The 21,022-nt window shown below is 42.4% G+C and overlaps 1 protein-coding gene across 1 annotated transcript in view; it reads left to right on the plus strand.

The window, feature by feature from the left end:
- Positions 1-1,955: 1,955 nt before the first annotated feature.
- LOC111951135 (protein turtle homolog B-like) overlaps positions 1,956-21,022 on the plus strand; it is a 191,200-nt gene continuing 172,133 nt past the window's right edge. The window contains exon 1 of the mRNA XM_070434387.1: positions 1,956-2,252. Coding sequence (XP_070290488.1) covers positions 2,189-2,252 — 64 coding nt within the window. The 5' untranslated portion in view covers positions 1,956-2,188. The remainder of the gene's footprint in view (positions 2,253-21,022) is intronic.

The raw sequence follows: 21,022 nt of genomic DNA on the forward strand, positions 1-21,022 counted from the left end.
GAAGAGAACCTCCCCCTACAGTTTTTATTTTTGCCATCAACATGTAGGGGATCTAGTTTCAGGCGTTTCTTTTACGCATCCTACGTTAGGTTAATCTGTGATTGAAATGCACTGTATACACATTTGTGTGGTGGACACAAAAAATGTGTCTGTCACGAATTTTCATAAGTAATTTGTCTATTGCATGATAATTTGTGATAGTGGGTTGTATCATTAGGCAACCAGCAGAATATTAATCATTCCTTTAAAAGTTCAGAGCTTGTTAAATGGCTTTATACTGTACAATCAATCACGTTATGCTAACAGTGTGCAAGAGTAAATTTTACATAATGACACGTTTACATTGATTAGGTAAAATATTTTGTTTTGTCACTTAGTTGAAAGGGCTGTAGTTTTGTAGGGCAATAAAAAATAATATATTGTCATGCATTAAACTTTATTTGTCCACGATCCCCATTTTGATGCAAAATAATTATTGGGCCCAGCACGTAGAAATAAACATTGAAGATGAGAGATACAGTGCATCTTGGATAAGTGTCAACCTGAGTGCTGCCCAGCTGTAAAATGTCATATAGAGGCTGGCATAATTGAGGGTCAGAAAGCATTGGCAGTCCACCAATGCTTCCATTAAAAACGTCTGAAATAGCAAACCATTCCCACTGTACTAGGCCTACTAGCTTATGGAAGAAATTGTCCATAATTACAACTGAAGGATTTACTGTTGTTTGCACAGTGCTACTTTGCAAATCATACACAAATTACTTCCCTACTTATTGTTTTAACACTTTTAATACTAATATCTTCTCCCAATAGTTTATAAATTGTATATTATGTGGTTTAAAATCAAATCCACTGGACTAAACATATATTATTTAAAGCTCTTATGATGGTATTTAAACCCTCACGAGTAAAAAAAAAAAAGCTCATTACTCCAGATTAATTGGCACGTGTTTACGTTTCAAAGTGTGTTCTGCATGTAGGCTACACTAATATAATGTACCTCTGAAATATTCTGTCCACACTGGTAACACATTCGGCTAGATATGCATTCATAAAGCCTTTAGAACAGCCTACATAGGACATTAACCAATCATATGGTATAGTACACACAACACAATAAAAAGCTCATCAAATAATGTTGTAATTACACCAATGGTTAATAACTTATTACAAAAGTGTAATAGCCTACGACTGGTGGGCTAACTATTAGAAAAACTATTCTCTGCAGTTGAGATACAGAATAGTTGTGGGCAAGCAATGACAATTTGACCTATGGAAAGGGGAACTATCCTCAGAAAACATGAGATAAACTATCGAGATGTGTTCTTCACCGATTTATGGGCAGTATCGTTGGACGTTGGTGTAGCTCTACTCAGGGCTATGTCAGAATGACGCATGTTGCGCTTCGGTTGATGGCAATGATTCATTTATAGTTCCATGTAGGAAGTAATCCAATATTCCCGAACGCCATGAATCAGTAGAACATATTTTAATTAAAGTCTGTGTCAATAAACGATTAGTGTAAGATAAAGTAGCACGGTGGACCGCTCAACGTCAAGAGTGTAGGCGCGCGCAGTTTGCACTTGCAAGTCGCCTCATTGTTTTTGCATCGTCCCATGAAGATGGAAGACATATTTGGAATCCTAACTCTCCGCTCGTGTTAGTGAGTGCAATTATGTTTTAGATAGGTCCTGGATCGAATATGCAAGTTCCTCTATCACTGTTATTGCGCATGATTCTGCGGCTCTTGTACAACTTCACGCTCCAACTCACCTTGAAACAGGGCTCGTCTGGTATTCTGGTAGTGTCTCCAGAGCGACAGTGGAGAAACCAATCCACGCCCCAAACCCTCCCACACTCACCAATAAAAATAATGCGGAGGCGGATCTAATAGCTAAATTGTCATGCTTGGTTTCATGTTAGATTTGCTATCTAGCCCGGTCTGCTCTCCCATCAGTGTTGCAGGTGCTCTGTCTCAGCGAGAGAGGATGCGAAAGGAGTGCAGGGGAGGGATAGAGAGAAGGAAAGCGCCGGTGAAAAAGTCAGCAGTATGGTGCAGGGCATGATTAAAATGATATCAACAGCAGCAGATAGCGCGTTTATTGACCTGGGGGCTCCGCAATGAAAGGTTTATTGCAAGGGACACTTTGAGATATGATGAGGTTTCTTTCTGGTTGGTAATAGTACTATGATTTGGTATGTGGCCACTTTGATAGCAAGTGTATTCAGCACCCGAGGAACGGCAGCTCAAGGTGAGTTGAAGTGCAATATTTTATACTGCTTGCTGATCAAGTTTTATTGTGGATATGTTTAAAAGGGTATATGGCTTTCAGAATGTTGGTTGTTTGCCTGTCGTAAATGTTGTCAACAAGTAATAAACAGAAGTACGCAAATTGAGATGATTAAATTGGATATTCAATGTGTTTGAAGTGCTTGCACCTGTTTCGAAGTGTCATGTTGCAACCTGGTCTCAGAGTATTTACTATTATTCTGTACGTAAATCCAAGACACTCCATTAGGTATGATATGTTACGTTTGGTTGAATGATGAGACGAGCACAAATTAGGAGGAAAAGTAATACAAATTCATTTAATTATGAATAGCCACTCCATCTCCGGTATCTAAATTAGGATAATGGGGGTGGATAATAAGAAATTAACAGCACTAATCATGATATATATCACTAATATATCTAATAATATGGTTTGGGCATGGATTGTCATGCTGCTAGAAATGTGATTAACCCTCTTTAGGTAGCTGCAGAGGCGCATGCAAAGCACCATCCTGATTCTCAATAGTGTTGTAAGCTACAGTAAGCATATTGACTGGTCTATTGCTTTTTGTATGTTTAAAAACGCATCCAAAATTCTTAGTGGTGTTGTAAATTCTAAAACACCCGTCCTGTAGAGTTTCTTTTTAACTTCCTTCATCGCAAAATGCAGACCTACTTGTATGTTTGTGCTACCAACTATGGTGATACATAATGTCTTGCCAATACAGGTAAAGTGATAAATGTATACATTTTCATCCCAATATACCGGTCTCATATATGGACTTAATTAGCCCAGTACTTCCATATTTGTCCACTGGGTGGAGGGATTTTTGATATTATCAAATTGCTGCAACATGGTACATTGTACAGTATGTTGAAGTATGGTCAAACATGCTCAATTAAGTTTATACTGCATATATCCATTGATAGTTGACAGTTCATTTTTGGATTGATAATCAAGAGGTCGAGTTTACTTTGATAGTTAGCCTTTGCTGCTGTGTAGATAATAGTTACACGTAGCCTACAGCATTCATTACAATAGTAGTATATCTTCCTCTCACATGTAGTCCCATTCAATGCAGTATCAGCCAGGCAGGCAGCAAATGGTTGTCATTGCCAAGAAGACGAGGACAGTACAGTGAGTGACGCTGTGCTGCTGGTGTCATATGCCTCTGGGCGACTGAGGACTGACTGTCTGTCACCTTGCTCTGCCGCTCATGCGCTCCTCTACATATGTTCCCCGTCTCAGCGTTACAGACAGACAGTCATTGAGCTCTAGAGCTGTACACACTCACATACACACATACACCAGCAGAAGCTGGCTGTACTACGTTCTTCTGCCCGAACGCTGCCATCTCAAGCTGTCAGCTGTCAAACGCCACCCTCGACTCTGGCCAGCGATAACCCTGGACACAAGTTCTCTCTTTCTGCCCCCCCGCTAATCTGTTACTCTCTCCCCGTCTTAAGTCTCATCTACTGTCTTTCTGTCTGCTCCTCTCTCTGTCTGTGCATCCTCTTTCCAACCCCCCCACAATCACACACACACCCTCCATCTCTCCCCCGTTCTTTGGTCAGGTGCTTTCTCTAAATTCTCCTATCTGCCTCACTCGCTTCCTCTGTCTGTCTGTCCCTCCTTCTGCCTATTTCCCTAGCTCTCCACACAAACTCAACACCCCCCCCCACCATTTAAGTTGGCTGGCTCTAAGCAATATGGGATGGCAGAGTGGGGGGGCGTGGGAGCATGGAGAGTGTTGTTAATGGAGGCCTGGAGGGGTGCATGGCAATCGTCTGCTAGTATCCACACTCCACTTGTTACATCCCCCACATAGCCCCCCTGAGGGAATAGTGAGTCTTTAACCATGATATGAGCATATGCCCACTAACAGGATGGCGCTCTCCCCCGTAAAACTGATTATGACTAAGCTGTGAGTTAAATGCCACTCTGGTGCTTGACCATAATGCACATGGCACAGGTACAGAGTGGCCAGGTTGTGTTGGGTCAAGGGGCGGGTTGGAACATCACTTGCCCCCCAGGATCGTTTCTCAGGTGTGTGTGCGTGTGCGTGTGTGTCTGTGTATGTATTTGTGCTTGCATGAGTGGGCTATATGTCTTGCGTGTGTGCGGACCGGAGAGGGTAAAGAGTGTAAACACACAGGAAGAGATTTAGTTAAAGGCATAACGTTAGAGATTTCAGTTCCTAATACTTTTACTGCCTCACAGGGCCATTGCAAAAAAGAATACTTCAGTGGTATGTTTACACATTGCAAAAGAGGAGATTGGAGAGAGTCGGCAACTGTTGATGACCTCACAGAAACCTTAAGACTAGTTACTAATTAACCACAAATAGGAATGCTGAGACAGCCAATTTAAAGCAATCAATTTCATTGTGAAGGTTCAGTATTAGGTGTGTATGTGTGTGTGTGAGATCGGTACAATTTTATAAATGCAGACAGATAATATGGTTCGTTCGACATGGTGGGATCTTTTTGTGTCGGTAAAATTCATTATGCAAGAAATGGTGGTGGAAATGCCTTTATGTGCAAATATTTATATAACCATCATATCGAAGTAAACTTGGGGTCATGTGATAATAGTCACAGTGTGTGGTCCTCCCACTATGACTCGGGAAAGCATGCAGTTTATTGGACAGTAATTACATTTGGACAGTAGTTACACATAATGGAAACAGGTAATATTTACATGAAATTATTATGACAGATTTACTTAATTTACTTGTTTTGTTCGAACACTATTGAATTGAGAAATAATAATTATAAATAATTATGTCAGATTGTTAAAATGTATTTAAGTATTCATGTTTCGAGCACAACCGGGTCAAATACCTCCAAAATTAATCAATTGCTCTTTTCCAATAAATAACAAGGGTCTTATTCTGATGACATGGTACTTGGCTGCTGTATGACAAATACAAATAATCTTGCTCTCTTGTTCATAATAATCTCATCATGTTGTAGGCTAGCCGCACTGTATCTGTGAGATGTTGGCTAGAGCGCATGTACCAAGACCAGAGTGGGCACAATCGCTGTATGATGCAACTTTTTTCGTGACAAAACCATCAGTAGAGTTGAAAATGCGATGGAACCCCATTTAACTTGTATCGATCGGTACATGGGAATTGAACTGCGGAACTTATTTTTATGTGCACTACGTCATCACGCACAGACCTTTAACAAGTCAATTTTATGGCAACACCTCTGGTGGGAAAATGCACATATTGTTTTTATGCGTATTTTAGAATATCGCATGAAAATCGGTCATAAATTGGATGGAAATCCAGCTAGTTAGAGTGAATTTGTGTTTGCATGTATGATGTGTCCATATGTGTGTGTGTGCATTTAGGGCATTCTAACACTGCTGACAGGTTTTAATCGTGACATGGATATTCAAGTGACATGGTCACTTGGTGTTCCACATACACACAACAAATCACATAGCGTATGTTGTATTTCATACGACAGTGGTTGCTCCACTAAAGGGTTTGCGATTTATGCTACGGTACTTAGAGGTAATTTGTGGTTTAATATGGTACCCTGCGTCACCAGTTCATTTCTCCAGTTTAGCGCAAGGGGGAGTTAGAGCACTGATTATGCTTTTGGGTCCTACTGTGTCTCTAACTGATAATGAATGGGCGACATAAACCTAAATAGAAACTGAAAATTGTTACACTAAGGTTTTTATTCTTTTATTTTGTAAGGATTATTTTGATTTTACTGTAGTACTGTAGCCCACTCCCGACCAGTCACGTTGTACAGCGCCTAGGTGGCGCAAGAGTCTTAGACACTGCATAGCAGTGCAAGCTGTGTTGCTACAGATGCTGGTTCAATACCTGTGCCGGCCTCGACTGGAAGACTTGTGAGATGACTGTAGGTTTTTGGTTTCTCTCCCTCTAAAAACAGAAATAAATCATTCTAATTAACAAACTGGCTTTATTTACAAATTAGTAACAATGTGTCAACCCATGTTCAAGAAGGACCTTTTTCTCGCTCATTTTACGTTATTTGAAAACGAAATCATCTAAATAAGCTATTATTATTATTAATTTTCATTATATAAAAGCCCCTTGGATATTCTCACAGATATATCATTTAAACTACATTTTAGTTGCACTTCCACCAGCTCCACGACCACGGGTAAAACCTTGTTGAGATGATCAATGTATTTGTTGCATTGTAGTATCGGCAATTTCTCGAGCCAAAACATCTTGATGGCCTCAAAAGTTTGGACACACCTACTCATTCCAGGGTTTTTCTTTATTTGTACTATTTTCTACATTTTGAGAAACATCCAGTGAGCCCAAATGTGCACTTCACATTTCCATGTCATAAAACTTATGTCATATACAGTGTTAACGTTTATGTTGACTATGTTTGATGTACAGTTACAAGAAGAAATGCCAAAATATCCTGGGTTGTTCTGAACACAATGAGACGATGTTTGTCTATTGTGAAGAACATTTGTCGGTGAACACGCACCTGAATGCAATCATGACTCCTTTCTATGCACACTAAAATTATGATCTGTTTCTCTGAATTGCCTTATGAAAGCCTAACACTGTAAGGTCGTATTTTATAACTTAGCTAGTCAGGTTGGCAATAGAACAATCTTTCAAATGATGCCCACCTGACCCAGATTGTGATTTGTAATGGGCTGTTTTTGGATTGTGTGAAAACAACAGTAATTGTGTGATGGTGGGGATGCAGTGTTGTGTTCCAAACAAAACATCTGTGCTTGCTCTAATTCCTCAAAAGCACAGCTAGGAGAGCTTAAAACAACACCTTTATAGTTGAAGACTACCAAGACTCTTTCCGTACTACCGAGTTCCAAACACAGGATGTTGGTGGCACCTTAATTGGGGAGAACGGGCTTGTGGTCATGGCTGGAGCGGAATGAGTGGAATTGTATCAAACACATGGTTTCCATTCGATTCGATTCGCTCGGTTCCAGCCATTACCACCAGCCCGTTCTCCCCAATTAATCCTAAACAGTTCCAGCTTTGCAACAATGGTTTTTGGAAACAACTCAACGCTGCTCCTACGAAGGTTCTAACAAGGAACTTGGCCATCAAGGGAAACCGGCCACATCATCATGATGATGCAAAATGCATCAAATGATGCTCAACTTATTGGTATTATTATGTGGCCGGTGACACTTTGTTTCTTTAAAGTCCAATATCTTGAAAACTTGACTGCTGACATCCAAAACATTTTAGGACTGTATCAACAGTAGACTATTGAAAAAAATATCAAAAGTGTAGAAAATGCTTTTGGGAAACCGGGCTCTGGCTTGGAGGTCGTACTTAGAAGTAGCTCTCGAAGAGTGAGACCTTGGCGTCACGTTCCTGACCTTATTTCCTTTGTTTTGTCTTTGTTTAGTTGGTCAGGACGTGAGCTGGGTGGGCATTCTATGTTATGTGTTTCTATGTTGGATTCATTTTCAATTAGCCTGATATGGTTCTCAATCAGGGGCAGGTGTTTTACGTTTCCTCTGATTGAGAACCATATTAAGGTAGGCTGTTCTCACTGTTTGTTTGTGGGTGATTGTTCCTGTGTCAGTGTTTGTACCACACGGGACTGTTTCGTTTCGTTCGTTCGTGTGTTCCTTCCTGTTCGTGTGTTCATGTGTTTTTGTTCTCAAGTTCAGGTCTGTTCACGTCGTTTGTTATTTTGTAGTTTGTTCAAGTGTTTTTCGTCTTCGTTTAAATAAACGAGATTATGTCTTCACAATAGGCTGCATTTTGGTCCGATCCTTGCTCCTCCTCAGACGAGGAGGACGAGCGTTACACTTGGCCAGTATTTGAACCTGCATAGGTTCATAGGTTCTTCAATACCTTTTTGTAGAGATATTTTTGCACATGATTCTTTATTATGCTACTATGCATCTAATGGGATGTATTTTCTGGTGAGTAGTTAACCAGTATGAGAGAGAAGTCAGTTATGGAGATGTGGGTCACTGCTTATAAATATTTTCTTGAAATATTTCTTAAAAAGATGCTTAAGGAATTTGGTAGAGCATAGAGCAGTAACACATAAAGCTACTTTTCATCTTTCTTCTAGTTCATGCTTGTTAGCATGATAATATGCTTTCGATAGAGTCCATGTCCGCTAAAGGAAGTCTTTCACCCTGTTTGAGCTTGATGGGAAGTACAGTAGCAGCCTCCCCTCTCGCCCAGGGCAAATGATGTGCTCCATAAAAGTCACCAACCTTCAGACATCAATCAGCTGATATTTGGAATATGAAAGATTGCCTCGGGTCCTAAGCCCCCTGGGATCCAGACTCCATTTTGGGTCACTGAGAGACACCAGTTTCTATGGTTGAGGTGCCTTCTGGACCAACTGATGCTAGAGAGTACTGGTGAAAGATGCTCCAGATAAAGATGGGTCGGAGCCTTGTGGAACATCTTCAATTATGCACCATTCTACTCCACAGAGCTTTAGTGTAGTAGTAAGGTCAGTATGTTATTATTTCAGTCTTGTCAACACTGAAAACCACCCAGTTCACATTTGCAACATAGTAAATTGCTGTTTTATTCATGTTGCAGTGGTGGATAACACACACTATTTTACCTGTCTGTTTCCCCTCTCCATGTCTGCTGGACGTCTAACCATTTGGAGTAGAAAATTGCTAATTGATCGATAAGGTAGCCCTGTCTCAGTGTTTCATGTAGTTAGTATGATTTATATGATTAGCTATTGCCTTGTTGGAAGATGTCTTATGCAGACAGGGGTGCTAGGGCAACTTGTCAAAGTGCCTCAAAGTCAAGCAAGTGTATTGTGTCTCAAAGGACAAAGCTGTGGCATTCAATTTYTTAAAAATATATTGCACTTCAAACAATGGCTTTCTACAGCAAAAGAAGATAGGAATCCACATTTAACTTTTAGTCTGGCAGATTAGTGGCTTCGTGCATGTGCTCAAGTGTTTGACGCCCCACCGCTTAAGTGTTTTGGGAAAAGCTCAAGTCTGTACAGGGAAAAGGACTTCCTCACCTTGTAACTTCCTGCATGCCTTAAATTATGTATCAGCCAGGAGGGAAGGTGGAGTAGAGGAGTCTGTGTGCGCTGATGTTTTTGTGTGGAGGGAGACGGGCGGGTAGTCTCTTGGCCCCGTGTACTGATCTCATGAAGGATGGAGACAGGAGCTGATAGTTGGGAGCCATTGATTGGCATGTTAATGCTATACTTGTCCTAATATGCATCAACAGGCCCACTCCATGGCCCACAGAAACCTGCGGTGGGATTGGACTTGGAGCCGCAGTTGCTACAGTACAGGCCTATTACCTGACTCGCAGTCGACTGAAAGTGTGTTTGTTTAGAGGAGCATTTGCGCTCTCATATGTTTGCGAAACATCTCCTATTGTCGCAGTTCAGTCACATTTAAGCCGTCCAAGCTTTTAATCACTTGGGCCAAAGGCTGCAAAGGGAGAATACAGATCAGGCATATTGTCCAGAATATTAATTGTGGCAAAGGCTTTGGCTTTTTCAAGGGTGAGAAGTCCCACGCCCTGTTTGAACTAAGAGTCTTTCATGGCTTTTCAGTTCATTGACTGCTTGGCTGTTGATGATGTGAGTACTCTCCACACACCTGCTGAACTACCCTGTCTTGATGGAGACAAGCTTGATGTGGGTTGTGAAACGCCATGCGCTGGTGGTTGGCCATCTTGCCTGTGCTGCAGTGATGCCTTTGAACTAATTTAAACTATGAGGTCACTACCCAGGGCACCAGGGCCCCCATGGAGGGCCAGGTTGGTAAGGTAACGCTCCTCTATGACTGTGTTTGTTTGAGATCACACCAGCAGAGAGGGATTCTACAGTGGGGACTATGTATTAGGAGTACAAAATATAATATAACAGCCAGGCCCTGCCAGGGTCCGTGGATTTTAGAGCGCTGTTGTCGATTTCACATAGGTGATCATTGATTAATTCTCTGTTGGTGCCATGGACCCAAGTGACAATCGTTTGCCTACCCAGTAATTGAGTGTCAGAGAAGTGCATGGATTAAAATGTTGTGATGTTCTCCATCAGAGATCAAATCAGTTTCATCACAGTCTTCTGTATTGCAATGTTTTATGGCATACATTACAGTTTATATGCATTTTAATTTGACATTCATTCCAATATGTTACATTAATTTCAATATGCCATTGATCAGTGCTAGACCCCAGTAAAAGGGCTGGTGAAAATTATTAATATTACCTGGCAGGAACAGCTGGGATGAATTAGACCCATTTGCTGATTAAGGCTAAAGTATTGGAGGTAATGGAGCTGTACATCATATAGCAACGGCCTAATGATTAAGAGCGTTGGGCCAGTAACCGAAAGGCTGCTGGTTCAAATCCCTGAGCAGAATAGTTGAAAAATCTCTTGATGTGCCCTTGAGCAAGTTACTTAACCCTAATTGTTCATGTAAGTCACTCTGGATAAGAGCATCTGCTAAATGACTAAAATTTAAATATAGCTGAAATGTTTGTCCAGAAGTTGAAAGCCTAGTTCTCTGTAGTCTGATTGTCTGTCCCTCAGCCAAGTTCTTTGTCAATGATCTGCCGTATAGGATGAGGAGCATACACCCCCGGGATTGCGAGAATGTGACGCCTCAGTGTGTGCACCCAATGTGTTTCTGTTAGTGTGTGCATATGACATGTGTGTATATGTGTCGGTATGTGCGGAAGTGGGTACATAGGTCTGTGTGCTGAGGGGTGACTGTTGTATATTTGTTTGTCTTGCGTGCATGCACCTTTGTGAAGTGTGTGTGTGTATTAGAGTTTGAGTGAGGGTTCATATGCATCAATGCAATGAAAAGCCTCAACTCCAAGCCTCCATTTGAATTTTGCAGAGGCTGGCATTTGCGGCAAATACAGAAACACAGGTCCCCAAGCATGGCGGCCCACTAATTGCCTGTAATCTACACCTCTTTGGCAGCGGCCACGCCTATATCCAGGAGTATGTATTACTCGCCATCATACTGTACACTGAGTCCCACACTATACTACCTGTTTTTGGGAGTATGTGCAGCCAAGCACCACCACTACCCCTAGCCCGGGGTTATCTGGCAGCTTGGGCCTACTCTGCGGCAGCTGTCCACACGCAGAATAAGAAGATTAAGACATCTTATCCTCCATGCCCGCAGTTTGAGGGCCCATGATTAGAATTCCACGCTAGTGTTCACTACCTAATTGGCCTGTTTGCTCCGGGCTTTGGTTGTGGTGGTAACAAAATTGGGAAGTGCGGTAGAACAAAACTGCATTCCGTGGCAATCCTATTTTAGAAACACCTTGCGATGTCCTGTCTGTGCACAAACCTGTGCCAATATATTGATGTTGGAGGGAGCTTTGTTTCACATTACAATTAGACACCTGTTGATCTTAGGCCAGTGTCTCTCCCCCAAAAAATGATATCAGGGGCTAGTGGGCTTTGGTGTTCTGCCATTGGTGACCTTTTGAATTTAAACTAATACTTGAAGTGATTATTGATGTACTTTAACTACACTATCTGATAGACCAGTCTGAAACGTCCCACGGAACTATGGTACTGGTCTATGGACAGGGGGGTTTAGAAACAATAATAATTTAAAATAAATATATATACAGTACCAGTCAAAAGTTTGGACACACCTACTCATTCAAGGGTTTTTATTTATTTGTACTATTTTCTACATTGTAGAATAATAGTGAAGAAATCAAAACTATGAAACAACACATATGGAATCATGTAGTAACCAAAAAAGTGCTTCATGCTTCACACATGCGGAGACCATCAGTTCACCTACTCTGARTCTCACAAAGACACAGCGTTTGGAACCAGAAATTTGGACTCATCAGACCAAAGGACAGATTTCTACCGGTCTAATGTCCAATGCTCTAATGTCATTGCTCGTGTTTCTTGGCCCAAGAAAGTATCTTCTTATTGGTGTCTGCAGCAGAGGTAACTCTGGGTCTTCCTTTCCTGTGGCGGTCCTCATGAGACCCAGTTTCATCATAGCGCTTGATGGTTTTTGCGACTGCATTTGAAGAAATCTTAAAAGTTCTTGAAATTTTCCGGATTGACTGACCTTCATGTCTTAAAGTAATGATGGACTGTCATTTCCCTTTGCTTGTTTGAGCTGTTCTTGCCATAATATGGACTTGGTATTTTACCAAATAGGGCTACCTTCTGTATACCACCCCTACCTTGTCACAACACAACTGATTGGCTCAAATGCATTAAGAACGAAAGATATTCCACAAATTTACTTTTAACAAGGCACACCTGTTAATTGAAATCAATTCCTGGTGACTACCTCATGAAGCTGGTTAAGAGAATGCCAAGAGTTTGCAAAGCTGTCATCAAGGCAAAGGGTGGCTACTTTGAAAAATCTCAAATATAACATATATATATATATATATAACATGATTCCATATGTGATTTCATAGTCTTGAATGAGTAGGTGTGTCCAAACTTTTGACTGGTACTGTATATATATATATTTTGTTTATATTTTTTTCAGTTTTATTGATAGCCTAGACAGAAATGAGCTTGGAGACAGAAGGAGCTGGTAGACAAATAGAGGGAACATAGTGTAAACACCGGTGGAGCCTGGGATTTGATCCCACACAGGTTGGGGATCACATAAGCCTTATCCAACTTCAGGCACAACATTGTCATTATTATTATCGTCATTCAACACTCCAGACTGTGACTCTGAAGTGCAAATCTCCTCAATGCTGTCCTTGTCAGTGGGAGGCAGAAGGTTTTCTGCTCGATACACGGTGTCCTTCTTTCAGAGGTTGACAGAAGCTGGAGGCTACTGCCTGTCTCAAGCCCTTTTTCTCTCTGAGGAATCCCGGGTTGTCAGTGTTGTCATATGTGTTGTCCCGGATTGTCATATGTATTTGGTCACCTACAAACAAGCAAGATTTCTGGCTCTCACAGACCTGTAACTTCTTCTTTAAGAGGCTCCTCTGTCCCCCACTCGTTACCTGTATTAATGGCACCTGTTTGAACTTGTTATCAGTATAAAAGACACTGTCCCACAACCTCAAACAGTCACATCCCAAACTCCACTATGGCCAAGACCAAAGAGCTGTGAAAGGACTCCAGAAACAGAATTGTAGACCTGCACCAGGCTGGGAAGACTGATCTGCAATAGGTAAGCAGCTTGGTTTGACGAAATCAACTGTGGGAGCAATTATTAGAAATGGAAGACATACAAGACCACTGATAATCTCCCTCGATCTGGGGCTCCACACAAGATCTCACCCCGTGGGGTCAAAATGATCACAAGAACGGTGAGCAAAAATCCCAGAACCACACGGGGGACCTAGTGAATGACCTGCAGAGAGCTGGGACCAAAGTAACAAAGCCTACCATCAGTAACACACTACGCCACCAGGGACTCAAATCCTGCAGTGCCAGACGTGTCCCCTGCTTAAGCAGTACATGTCCAGGCCCGTCTGAAGTTTGCTAGAGAGCATTTGGATGATCTAGATGAAAATTGGGATAATGTCATATGGTCAGATGAAACAAAAATAGAACTTTTTGGTAAAAACTCAACTCGTCGTGTTTGGAGGACAAAGAATACTGAGTTGCATCCAAAGAACACCATACCTACTGTGAAGCATGGGGGTGGAAACATCATGCTTTGGGGCTGTTTTTCTGCAAAGGGACCAGGACGCCGATCCGTGTAAAGGAAAGATGAATGGGGCCATGTATCGTGAGATTTTGAGTGAACTCCTTCCATCAGCAAGGGCATTGAAGATGAAACGTGGCTTGGTCTTTCAGCATGACAATGATCCCAAACACACCGCCGCGGGCAACGAAGGAGTGGCTTCGTAAGAAGCATTTCAAGGTCCTGGAGTGGCCTAGCCAGTCTCCAGATCTCAACCCCATAGAAAATCTTTGGAGGGAGTTGAAAGTCTGTGTTGCCCAGCAACAGCCCCAAAACATCACTGCTCTAGAGGAGATCTGCATGGAGGAATGGGCCAAAATACCAGCAACAGTGTGTGAAAACCTTGTGAAGACTTACAGAAAACGTTTGACCTCTGTCATTGCCAACAAAGGGTATATAACAAAGTATTGAGAAACTTTTGTTATTGACCAAATACTTATTTTCCACCATAATTTGCAAATAAATTCATAGAAAATCCTACAATGTGATTTTCTGGATTTTTTTTCTTCTCATTTTGTCTGTCATAGTTGAAGTGTACCTATGATGATTACAGGCCTCTCATCTTTTTAAGTGGGAGAACTTGCACAATTGGTGGCTGACTAAATACTTTTTTGCCCCACTATGTGCATGACACAAGTAATTTTTCCAACAATTGTTTACAGACAGATTATATCACTTATAATTCACTGTATCACAATTCCAGTGGGTCAGAAGTTTACATACACCAAGTTGACTGTGCCTTTAAACAGTTTGGAAAATTCCTGAAAATGATGTCATGGCTTTAGAAGCTTCTGATAGGCTGACATAATTGGAGTCAATTGGAGGTGTACCTGTGGCTGTATTTCAAGGCCTACCTTCAAACTCAGTACCTCTTTGCTTGACATCATGGGAAAATCAAAAGAAATCAGCCAAGACCTCAGACAAATGTAGACCTCCTAAAATCTGGTTCATCCTTGGGAGCAATTTCCAAACACCTGAAGGTACCATGTTCATCTGTATAAACAATAGTATGCAAGTATAAACACCATGGAACCACGCAGCCGTCATACCGCTCAGGAAGGAGACGCGTTTGGTTTCTTAGAGACGAACGTACTTTGGGCGAAAAGTGCGAATCAATCCCAGAACAACAGCAAAGGACCTTGTGAAGATGCTGGAGAAACGGGTACAAAAGTATCTATATCCACAGTTAAACGAGTCCTATATCGACATAACATGAAACGCCGCTCAGCAAGAAGAAGTCACTGCTCCAAAACCGCCATAAAAATGCCAGACTACGGTTTGCAACTGCACATGGGGACAAAGATCGTACTTTTTGGAGAAACTGTTTGGCCATAATGACCATTGTTATGTTTGGAGGGAAAAGGGGGATGCTTGCAAGCTGAAGAACACCATCCCAACCGTGAAGCACGGGGGTGGCAGCATCATGTTGTGGGGGTGCTTTGCTGCAGGAGGGACTGGTGCAGTTCACAAAATAGATTGCATCATGAGGGAGAAATTATATTGAAGCAACATCTCAAGACATCAGTCAGGAAGTTAGAGCTTGGTCACAAATGGCTCTTCCAAATGRACAATKAYCCCAAGCATACTTCCAAAGTTGTGGCAAAATGGCTTAAGGACAACAAAGTCAAGGTATTGGAGTGGCCATCACAATGCCCTGACCTCAATCCCATAGAAAATGTGGGCAGAACTGAAAAAGCATGTGCGCGCAAGGAGGCCTACAAACCTGACTCAGTTACACCAGCTCTGTCAGGAGGAATGGGCCAAAATTCACCCAACTTATTGTGGGAAGCTTGTGGAAGGCTACCGGAAATGTTTGACCCAAGTTTAACAATTTAAAGGCAATGCTACCAAATACTAATTGAGTGCATGTAAACTTCTGACCCACTGGGAATGTGATGAAAGAAATAAAAGCTGAAATAAATCATTCTCTCTACTATTATTCTGACATTTCACATTCTTAAAACAAAGTGGTGATCCTAACTGACCTAAAACAGGTCATTTTTACTTGGATTAAATGTCAGGAATTGGGAAACTGAGTTTAAATGTTTTTAGCTAAGGTGTATGTAAACTTCCGACTTCAACTGTATGTATATGTTGCACTGTACAGTATCTCTGCCAGTGTGTATATCTGTGTGTTTGTGTGGTGTGTAGCTTGCACAGGGCGTTTTGGCACCGTGTCTTCCCATACGCAGAACGTTTGTGTGCACAGTGCTGTGCCTCTTCCTTAGCCCCCCAACCCCCCGGGCTGGCACACTTTCTCCCCGTCTCATCTTACAGCTGGCCACTGATGCAGCGCAGTCAGCTTCCTCCGTGCCGCTTCCTCCAGCCCCATCAAACATTCATGGGACCCCGGCCATGAGATACCATGGCCCAGCCCCGCTGCACTGCACTCAGCCCGAGAAATTAGCTCGCCTCCTACCCTCGGCAAAGACCCGGAGCCCTCCAATTCACTCTCATTGAATTGAATTAGACGCGGTTCTGTATTCCAAAAAGGGACACTATGGAGTGTGCTCCATAGTGGTGTATTTGACCGGACATCGTAGAATAAGACTGGTTCTCCATTGGCGTATGAGATACTCTACTACTGCTTCTATACAGTAGTATCTCTTGAATAGATGCACCTTGCAGTGCATGATGCATATATATTAGTCTGAATTGATGTGTGCAGTGAGTGATGCACATCTTCCTGTCATTCTCTAGAAACTGATCTATACTACAGTATGTCGGCAACTTTCATCCATCCATCCCCCCACCTCACCCTCCACCTATCCATCTTGATCTCTGTTCCGTGCTGTAGATGGGCCCAGTAGTTGAATGCAGGGCCTCCTCTGGTCCATGTGCCAAGTGAGAGTGAGAGTACACAATAACATCATCAGTTGTTCCCAGCCCAGGCTCCTGTCACCAGCCGTGACGCACTCCAGGCGCTCTCTGTCACTCCCAGAAGCTCATGGCTGATGGATCAGCCCCTCGCACCCTGCCTATTCTTATCTTCTCTCATTGTCTTTTTTTTGCTTTCTTTGGTCAGCTCAATCTCCTCTCTTGGCTTCACCATCCCTGCTCTCTGTATTGAAAGTTCTGGGTTTGTGACTGTGGCAAGCAGAATGTGTACAAGTGTCTGTATGTCTGTCTGCCTGTCTTCTCAGGTTCCTAACCTCTTTGGCACAGTGTTTAACTGGACATAACTGTACACACACACACTTATCCTGCACACACCACATCTTTTGGACACGCGCGCGCACGCACACACACACACACACACCCCTGTGGTAGTGCGGGTTGGCTTTTGGATACATGAGCTACTCTATCACACTGAGAAGTCCCAGAGCACCAACAAGAGCAGACCTCTACATCACTCTTATTCTGTTTACACGGACCCTCAACAGGCTCACAGCCAGGGTCAGAGCCAGAGTTAAAGGAGCATGTTTGTGTTGGCCTTGATTATGTGTGTGCCATTGGTAGTGGTCAGTTATTGTTTTATGTCACTTTACTTACACAAAATCCACTAACCTCACTCCACTGCTAGCTTGAAGTGTCACAGATGGAGCTATCCAATTGGTAACTTTGTGTGGCTCAAATGGTTTGTACGTTATCAAGCTGGCGGCCACGTGTGTTAGCAAGGCAGAGGAGCCTGGTCCAAGCCCAGTCAGAGGCGAGTTCAGAGAGGCAGTGTATATCTGCTAAGCTAGCACACTGGTGCTCCAGAGTTGGGCTCAGCTCGACTGCTGGGGTCGCTGTGGAGCGAGGTTAGATGGGGGTTAGTGTAACGGAGTAAGAGTGTGTAACGGAGTAAGCTATACAATTGGTACCTTTTTGTTAGGGCTGAGATGTTCATGGAATTTTGGATGCTGGTTATTGGCCAGCCAAATGACAGCGGTCACCGCAATAACCGTTTGAATAGAAAAATACGAAAAAATACAMATTTTCTCCTTTCCTCCACTCCTGGTTGCAAAGATGTTCAAATGTTCATAAATGACCAGCATGGTCAATTAATAATAATCACAGTAGTTGTCGAGGGTGCAAGTCAGCACCTCAGGAGTAAATGTCAGTTGGCTTTTCATAGCCGATCATTAAGAGTATCTCTACCGCTCCTGCTGTCTCTAGAGAGTTGAAAACAGCAGGTCTGGGACAGGTTGCACGTCCGGTGAACAGGTCAGGGTTCCATAGCCGCAGGCAGAACAGTTGAAACTGGAGCAGCAGCACGGCCAGGTGGACTGGGGCCAGCAAGGAGTCATCATGCCAGGTAGTCCTGAGGCATGGTCCTAGGGCCCCTTGACTTTTTCCACATTTTGTTACATTACAGCCTTATGCTAAAATTGATTACATTTTCCCCCCTCATCAATCTACACAATACCCCATAATGACAGAGCAAAAACAGGTTTTTAGACAGTTTTGCAAAATGTTTTAAAAATGACATTGACATACAGTACCAATCAAAAGTTTGGACATACCTACTCATTCAAGGGTTTTTATTTGTTTTGACTATTTTCTACATTGTAGAATAATGGTACATGATATCAAAATAAAAAGATATATTTGAGATTCTTCAAAGTAGCCAACCTCTGCCTTGATGACAGCTTTGCACACTCTTGGCATTCTCTCAACCAGCTTCTTGAGGTAGTCACCCGGAATGCATTTCAGTTAACAGGTGTGCCTTGTTAAATAGTGGAATTTCTTTCCTTCTTAATGTGTTTGAGGCAATCAGTTGTGTTTTGACAAGGTAGGGGTGGTTAACAGAAGATAGCCCTATTTGGTAAAATACCAAGTCTATATTATGGCAAGAACAGCTCAAATAAGCAAAGATAAATGACAGTCCATCAATACTTTAAGACATGAAGGTCGTTCAATCCGGAACATTTCAAGAACTTTGAAAGTTTCTTCAAGTGCAGTTGCAAAAACCATCCAGCACTGTGATGAAACTGGCTCATCACGACTGCCACAGGAAAGGAAAACCCAGAGTTACCTCTGCTGCAGAGGATAAGTTCATTAAAGTTATTTGCACCTCAAATTGCAGCCCAAATAAATGCTACACAGAGTTCAAGTAACAGACACATCTCAACATCAACTGTTCAGAGGAGACTGCGTGAATCAGGCCTTCCTGGTCGAATTGCTGCAAAGAAACCACTACTAAAGGACACCAACAACAATAAGAAGAGACATGCTTGGGCCAAGAAACACGAGCAATGGACATTAGACCAGTGGAAATCTGTCCTTTGGTCTGAGTCCAAATTTGAGATTTTTGGTTCTAACCGCGGTGTCTTTGTGAGATCTCTGCATGTGTGGTTCCCACCATCAAGCACGGAGGAGGTGGTATGATGGTGTGGGGGTGCTTTGCTAGTAACACTCTGTGGCTACTTTGAAATATATATTTTGGTTTAACAATTTTGTGGTTACTACATGATTCCATGTGTTATTTCATAGTTTTGTTGTCTTCACTATTATTCTACAATGTAGAACATAGTAAAAATAAGGAAAAACCCTTGAATGAGTAGGTGTGTCAAACTTTTGACTGGAACTGTAAGTATTCAGACCCTTTACTCAGTACTTTGTTGAAGCACCTTTGGAAGCAATTACAGCCCTGAGTCTTCTTGGGTATGACGCTACAAGCTTGGCACAACTGTATTTGGGGAGTTTCTCTCATTTTTCTCTGCAGATCCTCACAAGCTCTGTCAGGTTAGATGGGGAGTGTCACTGCACAGCTATTTTTAGGTCTCTCCAGAGATGTTCGATCTGGTTCAAGTCCGTGCTCTGGCTAGGCCACTCAAGGACATTCAGAGACTTGTCCCGAAGCCACTCCTAAGTTGTCTTAGCTGTGTGCTTAGTGTCGTCGTCCTGTTGGAAGATGAACCTTCGCCCCAGTCTGAGGTCCTGAGCAGGTTTTCATCAAGGATCTCGCTGTACTTTGCTCCGTTCATCTTTACCCCGATCCTGACTAATTTCCCAGTCGCCGCCACTGAAAAACATCTCCAGAGCATAATGATGCCACCACCATGCTTCACTATAGGGATGGTGCCAGGTTTCCTCCAGATGTGATGCTTAGCATACAGTCCAAATAGTTCAATCTTCATTTCATCAGACCAGAGAATCTTGTTTCTCATGGTCTGAGTCCTTTAGGTGCCATTTGGCAAACTCCAAGTGGGCTGTCATGTTCCTTTTTCTGAGGAGTGGCTTCCGTCTGGCCACTCTACTATAAAGGCCTGTTTATTGGAGTGCTGCAGAGATCGTTGTCCTTCTGGAAGGTTCTCCCATCTCCACAGAGGAACTCTGGAGCTCTGTCAGAGTGACCAACGGGTTCTTGGTCACCTCCCTGACCAAGACCCTTCTCCGCCGATTGCTCAGTTTGGCCGGGCGGCCAGCTCTAGGATGAGTCTTGGTGGTTCCAAACCTCTTCCATTTAATAATGATGGAGGCCACTGTGTTCTTCGGGACCATCAATGTTGCAGAAATGTTTTGGTACCCTTCCCCAGATTTGTGCCTCGACACAATCCTGTCTCGGAGTTCTACGGACAATTCCTTCAACCTTGCCTTGGTTTTTGCTCTTACATGCACTGTCAACTCTGAGACCTTATGTGACCAGTTTCAGGAAATTAGGCATATGTCGCGGGTCACTTCCTTCACAGGAGAGCTGTTTGAACGTTAACTTTTTTGGCAAAAATGCCTTCTTGAACATGTGAGCTTTCATGTGCCTTAATAACAAACGTGTATACCATCTGTAAATATGAATACAATTGTTAAATTACAAGCCTATTTGGTTTAGCCACAGAAAATGACAGCAACCTTCCCACTAGCCATGATTGGCTAAGATAATGAATGGGTTGGACATGCCGATAGATGAGTTTGGATTGGTCTGCCATATAGCACGCTTCTGTCTATTTGAGGTAGTCAGTATCAAATCAAATCATTTTCTTTTTGTAACATGCACCGAAAACAACAGGTACAAAATTTCACTTACAGTGAAATGCTTACTTACAAGCTTACTTAACCTCTCTGGGATATGTGGGACGCCAAAATCCAGGGAAAATGCAGAGCGCCAAATTAAAATAAAATGATATAAAAATCAAACTTTAATTAAATCACACATGCAAGATACCAAA

This window comes from Salvelinus sp. IW2-2015, linkage group LG23 (assembly GCF_002910315.2).
Source record: "Salvelinus sp. IW2-2015 linkage group LG23, ASM291031v2, whole genome shotgun sequence".
NCBI lineage: Eukaryota > Metazoa > Chordata > Actinopteri > Salmoniformes > Salmonidae > Salvelinus > Salvelinus sp. IW2-2015.